Below are 12,740 nucleotides of genomic sequence, written 5' to 3'. Positions count from 1 at the left end.
AAATTTCAAAGCTGCATTCCGAGGAAGCTTCAAATTTGCGGCAGCAAATGCCGCAAATTCGAAGCTTCCCTGGGCTTTAATTGCTATATAAGGCCAACCGTTATATTATCTGATATTTACAGAATCAAACATACCCTAAGCCCATCAGCTCATATTGCAGCTGCGTGATGGATCCAAATTCCAAATCCTCTTGCCTATAAGGAGAGAGGTTTGAGTTTATAGAGAGACATGCACATGAATTAATTTTGATGTGTAGTAGGACGAAGTTAGTAAGTATTATAAATTGATATGGTCTATATTCGGAGGCGGGACCACCCACCGAGTCGCCAGTAATCGCCGCGGGCCGGAGAACAATACCGAGATACGCGAATTTCGAGAGCGGGCTCTACGTCACACTAAATCATCGCTTTGAAATGTGTATCAAGTGTTACCAAAAGAGAAAGACATAGGTAGGTTAGAGCATTTTTGAATTAACTTCTTATGGGAGGGTAAAGCGCTTCGTAACGTAACGCGTTACGGTGCCACTCTATCTGTCACGCATACGGCAGTAGGTTTAAGTTGTCGTTTCTGTTGAGCGAGACGTACACGTTTTAGATTATTAGCAACTTATATTAACTTAATGTATCATAAAGAGCAGCGAAAGACTGCAGTCGTGGCTTGTGGCGACTCTACCAGCAAAGAAGTGCCTACCCCCATGAGATTTAGAATTTACTTTTACCTAAGTTTAGACGTTTGCTGTGGGTGCCGTGAATACCCAGTGGATATGACTTCTGCCTTCGATTCCGAGAGCGTAAGTTTTCAGTCATCTGAATTTTAAGAAATTAAATATCACGTGTCTCAGATGGTGAAGGAAAAGCATCGTGAGAAAACCTGCATTTTTTTTTGTTTAAAAGAATATTTGCCATATCTTGTAAATATTCCCATTCCCCTCCAACTAGTCGGGAAAGACTGTGTTAGGAGTGAGTACGACAATATAGACCAACGGGGCGGGGATCGAACCACCACCCCTCGGTGATGAGTCCGACCACTCTTACCGTTGAGCTATTGAGGCTTCTTGCATACCTGAGATTTTTCTTAATTCTCTACATGTATGAAGCCAATCCGTATTGGGCTAGCGCGGTGAACTATTAGCCTAATTTCTCTAATTCTAAGAGGAGATTCTTGCTCAACAGCGACCTTAATATGGGTTGATAATGATGTTAGCCAAATTGTGCGCTGTTCAATTAGAATTGTAGTAAAATAGTAAGTAATTATTGAGACTAGAAGACAAAAAAGTCTAAAAGGGAGTCTAAAGGAGAGTACAGACCAATCTTTAGCAACATTCACACGCCCATCGCGAAACGGATGCCACCCTCCAGGAAGTCGCCCATTCAGATGCTCTAGAGACAAGTGCTAAATCACAATAAGTGCCCTCCACGTGCACGGCTGATGACCCTAACGCTGACGCGAGTTAAGAGTAACTTCGTGGCCTGTACGTGATTATTTTGGCAAACTGGTGTACATTTTGTGGGAACGGAATCTACCACTTATAAATCCGCTACACTTGTAAGTACAGTCACAGAATACTTATGTACGTACAGTTTATGTTGAGTGACGCTCTAAAGTTGACTAGATAATCTTTCACACTAATTTAGGAGTGTGGTGTTTTTGATTTTATGCCTTTGACTATATATAATTTATGATGATAAAATATTAATTTGTACAAACGAAAAGGAGATTTAAACCCACGTCTTACTAGACACGGGCATAAGTTGGTTATTTCTGCATATCGTCTCCAAAGAGTAAAAAAATCTTTTGTAGGTTTGGGTGTACTCTTCTATAATAAGATCCCCAAGACTGTGATGGACCTGCCAATGCATAGCTTTAAGCAATGTGTTAAAAAACATTTACTTAGTCGAGGGTACTACAACATTGATGAGTTCCTTAATGATAAAGATGCTTGGAGGCCGTTGGATCAGCTTCCACCTTCACACAGGAAGTAAAACTATAAGAAATGTAAACAGTAATTGTTATCAATTGTAAATTATAATACTGTATGACTTTTTCAAAAGAGCAACTGTTGAGTTTCTTGCCGGTATCTTCTCAGCAGAACCTGCCTTCCGAACCGGTGGTAGAATCTTTACAAATAGTCAACTGACGTGTCAAAAGTGCTTGTAAACTGAGCCTACTTGAAATAAATGATTTTTGATTTTGATGCTTATTTTATTATACAACCTAAACCAAAGTTCCCCATTATTTGATACTAGTCTGACATTGTATTCTTTTTAAGTAGTAGGTAATCGAGCTTTTTGTGACACATTTCCGGTGAAGTTTGATCAATATTAAATAGTCAATATTCAATTATTTCAATAAGAAAACCTTCCTTTTGGAAGATTTTGACGACCTCCGTGGCGCAGTGGTATGCACAGTGGATTTACAAGATGGAGGTCCTTAGTTCGATCCCCGGCTGGGACGATTGAGGTTTTCTTGATTGGTCCAGGTCTGGCTGGTGGAAGGCTTCGGCTGTGGTTAGTTACCACCCTACCGACTAATAAATGGGCTATCTAACACTGAAAGAATTTTCAAATCAGACTAGTAGCTTCTGAGATTAGCGCGTTCAATGAAACAAACAAACTCTTCAGCTTTATAATATTAGTATAGATTATAGTTACTAAGTAGGTACCAATCCAATAAGTTTCTTTTCATTTGAGTGCAATCAATTCGCATTCCTACCACAAGTCTGTTTTCCAGACAATTAACATGAATCTCACGAATGAGCGAAGTACTGACTTGATCACTAAAAGGATCAATTCGTAATAAATGCGTGCAGAATACTAATCTATCTAACATAGGTATTTTAAATATTGATGTACGTCAGTGATTTTAACGAACAATAGGGTAGTTAACTCATCAAATTTAATACATTATTAATTTCACATAGTACTTGGAATAAGGGTTCGAACTATACCAATTTTAATAAAAAATAGTAAAAGATTATTTTAAAAACTCAAGTTGAAAATTGCGTATCCTATCTATTTTTCCAAACGCCAAAAACACTGTTCGCCATTCCGTGACGTCATAATATTAGTAAACATAAACACATTAAACTAAAGGGTGTCAGATTTTTTGCTTTAAAACGATCAAAATGCTTTGCTGATTGCTTTTTTGATTCACAGTTTTCCTGGAATCTCGTTAAGTACAGAAATGTTAATTAGTATACTTTCAGTTTAAATAAGTATAAAAATCATGGTTTTAAATTAAAAAAGTGAGTAACGAAAACTATTAAACAAAACTTATTTGACGTAATGTTACAACTCACAGATAATATAAATAGACCATCATAGCGGAGAGCGTTTTTGGACATTTAATCAAAAGTTTAAATTAAAATTTGGGGGTATAAGAGTAGGTAGAGAGAGTAAGTTTATACCGTTTTTAAAAAATCCTTTCATCAAAAAACATTCTGATGACTCTGAAAGCGGTGGTGCCAAACCAGTGGCGTATTAATTAAAGCCGTTTCTGAAAGAACCTTCGGAAAATCCTAAAACTTTATGATTTAAACGATCACTGTGTTGGAACCGTCTTCAAAGTGATCGGAAGGTAGCACATACGATGTTATTTTTCGCGTTTTAGTTTATTTTTGTGATTTTGAAGTCGGTTAATTTTTTTTGTTTACTAACACTCCAATCACTAACCAATCAACCAACAGATAAGTACATAGTTCCGTACTTTAGAACACAACTTATGTCATCATAATCATCGTCGTCGTCGTCGACGATCATCATGATCATCACCATCATCATCATCATCATCATCATCATCATCATCATCACCGTCATCATCATCATCATCATCATCATCATCATCATCATCATCATCATCATCATCATCATCATCATCATCATCATCATCATCATCATCATCTATACTAATATTTTAAAGAGAAAAGATTTCATTGTTTGTCTGCATTTGATAGGCTGCGAAACTACTAAGCCGATTTGAAAAATTTTTTCAACTTGCGGTTCTGCTAGTCATTAAATAGAGGTTGCGTAGGAATAAGAGGATACAGTATAGCACTCAGGAATAGTGCAGCTTCCAAACAGTGAAAAAGTTATGTAGTTTCGCAGCCTATCAAATGTAGACAAACAATGAAATCTTTTCTCAATATATAAATTAAAAATAATTAAAGTAAGTGGTTTAAATTAGACCAAAGCAATAGAAAACAGACAAATTTATTGGAAATTTAGAAAATAAATACAACTGAAATTCTTAAAAATAAAAGATTTTACGAAAACGAAACAAATGCAACAATCCTTAAACGCTAAACTTAACTAAATAAATAATTATAATTTTATATTAATAAACCTACAATACTTTGTACGATTACCATTATATTCGATGCTACATAACATTTATTTACAATTTCCGATTTATTCTAATAATCTCACTTTGGTAAACTGTGGTTAATAGGGTTTTCTATTTTAACATAAATAAATGAAATAATAACTTACACATAGATGGAATAAATAGAAATAGCAGTATAACTAAAAATGGTAGAAACAATTTTGCTTTTGCGTTGTCTCTAATTTGATTTACTTAGTAGTAATAATCAATCAATCAATCAATTTATTTATTTGCAGATACATGCATTATATATACAGGTGGTCGGTAGATGTAGATGGCGATATCTTGCCAATTTGGCCTGCAAATTATTTATTAAGTATTTAATGATTCAAATGACAATTCACCATGTTTTTCATGCTAGACATGCTTTATCTGATGAATACGTGAATTATTTATACTTCACTAACAAAGAAGAAGCTGTGTTAAAAACATGCCCAGAACATTCAGGACTAAGGCATTATGGTTAATGGGTCAAACATTATGTAAATATAATACTATTTCATATATTTTCGTTAAAATATGTATCAGAACATAAAACTAAAAATGAATGCATAGATTCTTTTACTATAACTAATTAAGAATGTAATTAACACCGACATTATGACAGCCAGTCTACTATCTAAAAACTAACTAGAAGAAGCATACACAAATGACAAAACACACACACACACACACACACACACACACACACACACACACATAAACACACATACACACTCAAGCACACACACAAAATATAATGATTTTAATTTGATTGTACAACATTAAAACATTTGTTGTATCATGTAAACATATGGTACAATAAAAGAAAAATCTGGCAGTCTAGTATTTGCAATCTGAAAGGAAAAATGGCCACAAAATCATATGAGAAAGGTAAAAATCAGAAACATTATATAAGTTAGATAATATCTACAAATATGCATCATTTATGGATTTGCGAGTTTAGTTACGTAGCGCTTATTTGTGTTAAAGTGTTTTCAAGTTTAAGATAAGAAGGAGAGTGGTGAACTTATTAGGGTTAAAGTTGTTGCTTAGAAGGAAACTCATCTGAAATAGCACTTGAGTCCTACACAAGACAGTTCGAATGCCTCGTGCTAGAATGTAAGAAACCATTCGTGTAGAAACCGGGGTATGGATGTTCATGCTACTCCTAACAAGATAGCCTGCTTCTATCTTAGATTGCATCATCATTTACCATCAGGTCTGATTATAGTCAAGGGCTAACATGTAAAGAATTAAAATAAGAATATATGTCAAACCAGTGCTGGTTGATATTTTTCACGCACCAAAAAACGCAAAGTAAAAAGATAAATGCAGTTTAATTTATATTCGCTACAATATCGCCACTTGAATTTCGTATTCGGTCGACATTTCTGGCGACAGAACTTAAGTAAAACATTTCTTGTGGGCTGCATACAAAGTGAATGATGATTTTATCAAAAGCACACTTTAAAAGTGACACCTTTTTTATAGACAAACTACTGCCTTATTTAACGCCTTTTGCTAATTGGTTAACAAATGAAGTTTATTGTTTTTGGTATTTTTTCATTGCCATTGCTAAAAATATAAAAGATAAATCCCTTCCGGATAAAACTAAAGTATAAACATGTGAGGCAACTGAACGCAACAAGACGTGACAAATTAAAAAAAAACTTTTAGTTATACTGAGAACAACCTATTTCGAAATAAAACCGACCGAACGTTTGACGGGTTCCGTAGTTTTCCGCCACAATGTGCTCTTATTTACTACATTATAAGTTGTTTTGAGGGTGGTGCTATATGAAAATAAAAGTTATGTAATAGGCTTTTGACAAACACAGCACTTAATATTAAGGGGATTATCTTATTCAGTTAACACTTTAACTGAAACACTTTTCTGCATGGCATCTACAATAAAGTTTTACTTATCCAAACCTACTTGGATTTACTACTGAATACTATGGATATACAAGGTGGCAGAAAATTACCGGAAAACCGGAAGCTCATGGAAAATTAAAAGCAGGAAACTATATCTGGGGAACATATGTAATATCAGATTTTGCAGCGTAATATACAACATCCAAGGAATACAAAGACCTGGCAGACGACGCACCTCCTGGCTTAAAGATCGTCGAGTAATAAGGGTTGAGCACAAAATCCTTATTCCAAGCTGCTGCTTCTAAAGTTCGAATAGCAGTAAAGATCTCCGTAGAATTAAAAATAATATATTAACACTGAAACCTAACTAATATTACCAAATTCTAACAATTATAAAATTATTTCGGTTGAATTTAAAAAAAAGTTCTACGGAACTTTTCCTAAACTTACCAGTTTTACACAAACAAACACAACGCACACACAAACAGGGCGAAACCATGACGGTAAATAGATCCATATTGTTTACTACGGTACTCTAAAAACCCGAACACACTTTTTGTTAAGCGTATCATCTTACATGACAACAATCGGAGAGAAACACAAACAAGATGTTGTAGAGGGAAAGGATCCAGGAACTTCCAAGGATCCTAAAGATAAAAACTAAAGGCAAAAAGAAAAGTCGAGCACAAGTCAGAAAGTTGATATGATCTCACCTGTTGAACTAATAAATAATAATTATTGAACACCTGGTTAACTTCTTCAAGAACTTTAACGTCTTGATAAATAAATAAGTATACGTTTATAAAGACTTCTACACCTTTTGTAGACCATTCTGAATAACCGTTTCGAATATTTCAACTACCTATTACCGTCAACTTTGCTTGCATTATTCACTTTTCGATACGCCTAAGAGGTGTTAATACGAGTAGGTATTGTCTTTCAATAATAGATTAGTGTTCCTTTAATACATACCTTTTGTTGCATTTATTTTGATATGGCTAATATACCATAAGATCTGTATTTTTAACCATTACTTTCATATCATACTTACATATCAATCTCAACAAAACTTATTTTTATATACTTAGTTATTTATTTCCATAGAATCAGCGGGAATAAAGTTTAAATCATTATTTTTATTGTTGAAACTTTTGGAGTCTATATAAACCAAGCTGAGTTTCGTATTTGTCTGTTTATAAGACCTTGCTTGGTCAAAACCGGTTCCGGACCTCTTCATTACGAGACCACAAAAGTAAGGGTAGTAATACACGGACAAAGTACATTTACTGTTAATAACTAACGCTCATAATGTTTTACATTTTTATTGTATTCGCAATTTTGTTATAACTGTCACTGATTTTTGATCTCAGTTAAACAAAACCTACGTATTGATGATGAACCTAACAAGTTAGCCCGCTTCCATCTAAGACTACATCATCATCTACTATCAGGTGAGATTGTAGTCAAGGGCTATCTTGTAAAGAATAAAAAAAAAAAAATATTGTTCATAATGTGTTTGTAATGTTACTTGGGCAAATTTTATAAAAGTTTAGTAGTTTCAAACGTTAATTGAATAGAAAAAAATGTAAAATAAACTAAGCTTTTCTACTCTTATTCATATTGTTGACTGTGTAATATACTCGACTGTATTAGAAACATACGAGTACATTTTAGTAAAAAGTTGATCAAGCTACGCTTTGCAAACCTACAGTTAATAATAATACAGTTATCATTTTCATACTGTATCATGTACTAACTACCTACTATCCAAATCGTGTTATTTACTCGTAGTCTTTGAAATAATCAATATACATAAAGATATTATACATTAGTATTTCTGTCACTATAATCAAATCACATGCAAATTATATAAACTAGATAGTGGAATAGCAAAGAAAAAAATCCATGTTCCAGGAGATATTCTAATTAGGTCTACTTAATACCTGATAAAGTGTCCAACAATACACAGTAATATTTAATAGAAATGCTAATAAACTAATAGTCATGCTATATTAAAGAGTCAAAAACAATTAGAATTGCCTATAATAGTGTCTAAAGCCTATTATAAGTCAGCAAGCTGTGTATACCAAGCCTAACGTGCAAAGAAACCACGATTTTAACTCCTCTCCGTGACTCTTCATGGAAATATCACGACGTGTATATTTCACGGTGTATTTTAAATTAAGATTGCCATTTACGTCAACATCACAGTAAAAATAAATGTTAGAATCGTGGAATACCTATAGCATTACTGAATACATTACTTACAGTGTTATAGGAATATATTTACAGTGAATAATGCAAACAAAACAAGATCATTCACAAAGAAGCAGAAAAGAAAACTAAGAATGGTTAATGAAAGAAGTGTGAAGAGTGAGAGATTATTATACTAGAGTGAACTCGATAACGGATCATTAGTATTATTTAAATCATAGATATGGAGAGTATCTAAATAAACGTCTTAGATATGTTCATATAGAATATCTTTATATAAAATCTAAGTAGCCGTTAGTATAATAGTTAATTGATTTACCTAAATAAAAATAAATAAAGTTAATTTAAAAAAGCAAACTGCAAAACTTAACTAAAATGAAACCGAAATTTTTCTGTCTAAAATCAGCAATGCCAATGTTTTTATTTTGTGCAATATTGAACTATAGCCGGTAGATTTAATATAAAATTCAACTCATGTTTCAACAGAGTACTAGTTTCAACATAAAGCGTCAGAAGCAGTAACAAGTGACAAGGTGCGCCCAGTAAATTGAATTGATACTATCGTCCATCTACCTAGGGTTAACGTTTAACGAAGACCAAAGATGTAATTTATTTTGTTCTAAAAAACAAAAGTTATTCCACGTAGTTATCTAGAGCTATATTATCACAAATAATAAACGATAGAACTGTCAGCTAGCTCAAATCACTAAATGCTGATGTAGAAACCATAACACAAGCCTCACAGCTAAGTATATACTAAGGTACTTGTAGTATTATTAAGGTAGCCTCATTTCTCCTGTAATCACATCTCAGCGTTTACTAGATTTGTTTCGCTACATTCTAGATCACGACATAGTTTAATGTTAGCTATTAAACGAACGTGAAAGACGAAGAAAAGTTTACCGCAATTCAAAGAAGGTACGGAAATAGCCTGTAGATCAATATAAATTTCATCGAGCTATTTATTAATGAACCGCATCTATTAAGGCCAACATCTAAAGAGGATGTCAGAGAAGAGAAATCGTAAAAAACAAATAACAAGTAGCTGGCATCCCATCCCGCATATTTGTAACGCGTCTATATCACTGAAAGGCGATTAGTGTTTCGCCCGCCGGAATTAGCCACTCCAGTCATCCACTTCCCCGATTCTAGTTAATCGCTTGACTATATGATTGCATTCTCTAATGATCTAAATTAATTTGATGCTGAACACACACTAAACGTGATCCGCAACAAAAAATTTTGATGATGTTCGAAGACGCACTAGAAATTAGATCATCATTCCAGAACCAATATGCGTCACAGTCTAAAACTTAAGTAACTTAAACTTGTAAGATGTCACAATTTTAATACAAAATTAGACTTAATTTGTAGACTACGTAATAAAAAAATCTAATCGTTAAAGTTATAGAGAACTAATTACATATATCAAGAAGTAAGTTGATAAGCCAACAAACCGGTCTAATATTTCGACAACAGCAGCATTGGTGGTGTTGTCTGCAATGGAATTGCATTGTTCTAAAACTGAGAGGTCTCGGGTTCGATTCATAGGTAATTTCTAAATTAGCTTAGGTCTGTTCTGGAGGGAATTTGGGCCATGACCAGCTACCACGCTAAAGAAAAAATAACGTACCACTAAGCTATTCAGCGTAATGAAACTGCAAAGGAACCAGCCAGGGAATTTATTAATTAAATCAAGGTTGCGAATCGACACCTTAGGTTGCATGCATATGGTATGCAGTGTACCTTAGCTCACCATCAACACTCTCAGTGGCGACCTGGGTGGCCTGCGGCCTGAAGATAAAGTGAGATCCTATTCAAGATTTAACTTTTAAAGTAATCCATACATGTGTATTTAGTGCCCAAAAGTGAGCTGCATTCGGCGCGTGCGGCAACACAGCGCGTGCGGCGACACAGTGCGTGCTGATTAGTATGCGATCAGCTTATACGACGAAGAGTGGGTGAGTATATTCGTGTGTCTGACAAGTCGCGTTACCGCGCCGGGCTGTAGATCAATCGGCGTGGCGCCGCGGCAGGAACAACCCTGCATTTGTCACCGGACCACCGGCGCCGCCGCTGTATTTATAGCGGGGAGATGCCCGCGCATACGCCCGTGGGCGGCTGTTCACTACGAACTTTATTCGGATGACTATTACGTTACGGATGAAGCCTGAAGCGTGTGAGAAGAGAACAATACGACTTTGCAACTAGATGAGTGAAGAGCTGTCCTCATTATGAGCTCTATACGTTACTTTATTCGGGTGAAGTTTACGTTACGGATGAAGTCCAAAGTGTGTGCGAAGAGGACAATACCCAACCAATATGGATTTTTCATCTAGATGATCACGCGCTCGTGGAAAGCTGTGTTCACTATGAACTTTATTAGGATTACTAGGTATTACGTTACGTATGTAGTCCAAAATGTGTGCGAAGAGAACACTACCCAACCAATATGGATTTTGCAACTAGATGACCATGCGCTCGTGGAAAACTGTGTTTGTTATGAACTTTATTTGGATGACTATTACGTTACTAATGAAGTCTGAAGTGTATGTGATGAGGACCCTACCCAGTCAATATGATTGCAACTAGATGATTTCGTGGAGACTGGAGAGCAGTGTTCACTTCAACTTCATTCGGGTTAAACGTTACGGATGAAGTCTGAAGTGTGTCTGGACAAGATTGACTTTGCGATGGGATGATGTTGCAACTCAGTTGTAACAGAAATCACCTTGGAATATTACCTACTGTTCAATTCTGCCTCCGAGCAGCATTGCTTGTTCAGATCTAAAGGTGTAATGACAGTCACACGTGACTTAATAATTACGTCCTAGGATAAATACAGTGCATTACTTTGTAGGACGTATTCCTTGCATGGTCTACGAAGTGTTATTATGTTTATAGACGACTTTCCACTCACCGTTGGATGACTTATGTGCTTGGTCCGTCAAGACTGTACGGATGGGATATGAAAGAATGTGTTCACGATTACTTAATTCGAATGACTATTACGTTAAGGCTGAAGTTCGATGTGTATGTAGCTAAAGTACGACTTTATCCATATTTTGCGCCCCTGGCAATATCTACAATGCAAACACTACTCCAAACGGATGATTTTTCAACCCGATATCAACAAAATCATGACCGACAATCTGGAACGACACGATATTATCTAAAAGTACCGATACCGGCGATGAGATTAACGAGATGACAGAAGGGTAACATAATTGGTACACCTGCATGAAATATGTAATTCCGTCCCTAACCCTTGAAATCATCGAGATGAATCTGTAACCCAACTAGTGTAGTACCGATTTTACTTCGTAGATTTAATTATAGGTACCAGGCGGTGTGATTCTTCATTCTGCTATTTTATACTCGGAGTTGTAATATTAGCCTTCAACAAGTTTTCTTAGAATTTGAACTTTATTTGTTTGGGAAGCCAAAAATAAATTGTCCCTATCAACGAAATTGCTATTGAAATGAGCGATGTTTTAATTTCAACTTTACTGAATAGGCTGCTCCTGGTAACGATAATTATATCGATCAATGGGCCAGCGAAACTATGACTACATATTTAATTTATATCATTAAACTTTAGATCATGTTTAACTAAGCCTCTTGATAACTTATAATAAACGCAAACACACTACATATACTTTCATTTACATTCGATCCCTTGCAAATCCTCCATTAAATACAACATTATTTAAAATACTGATCTATACATATTTACAAAACTTAATTCGATAGTTTAACTACAATTATGAGGTAGACCTCAAAGCTCACTGTCACGTGTTCTGCTTAATCATGAAAAATGTGCAAAGTATAAATAATGCACTAAATGTGGTGACAGAACTCGCTGAGGAGACCACTTGTGGGTGATGTTTCTTGTGCCTCTCTTCGTAGCCTCTCTGGTAGTTGTTTGTAAGGTTCTTCGAATGCTTGTGAAAGCATAATCTAGCTAGATTGTTCTGCATTTTGGGGCAATCGTAGTCTTCGTTGCCGTCACAGTGGCACGCTTGAAGCGCCGCAGCTTTCTCCTGCTTGCGAAGAATTTGTATGGAGTTTAGGCATTTGTTGGAGCACTTTCTGCCGCGGTACACTGATCTGCAGAGTTCCTTGTAGTACCTCAGAGCCGTAGCGCATTGCGCGTCAGCTAAGCAGATCAGCTGCGAGAGTCTACAGGACGCTGTGGCGTTGGCAGCGCCTCTCATCACCAATGGCCTGCAGACGTCGATCCGTTGTTTTGCTTCCAAGCAGTACTCGTCTTCGCATTGGCACTGCAA

At 35.6% G+C, this 12,740-nt stretch overlaps 1 protein-coding gene across 1 annotated transcript in view; it reads right to left on the bottom strand.

The window, feature by feature from the left end:
* Nucleotides 1-4,192: 4,192 nt before the first annotated feature.
* The window catches only part of LOC112057967 (growth arrest-specific protein 1), a 38,737-nt gene continuing 30,189 nt past the window's right edge, over nt 4,193-12,740 (bottom strand). Inside the window, exon 3 of the mRNA XM_024098582.2 lies at nt 4,193-12,734. Within this exon, the coding sequence (XP_023954350.2) occupies nt 12,243-12,734 (492 nt within the window). The 3' untranslated portion in view covers nt 4,193-12,242. The remainder of the gene's footprint in view (nt 12,735-12,740) is intronic.

Source organism: Bicyclus anynana, chromosome 20, assembly GCF_947172395.1.
Source record: "Bicyclus anynana chromosome 20, ilBicAnyn1.1, whole genome shotgun sequence".
Lineage (NCBI taxonomy): Eukaryota > Metazoa > Arthropoda > Insecta > Lepidoptera > Nymphalidae > Bicyclus > Bicyclus anynana.
This window is presented reverse-complemented; position numbering and strand designations above follow the sequence as displayed.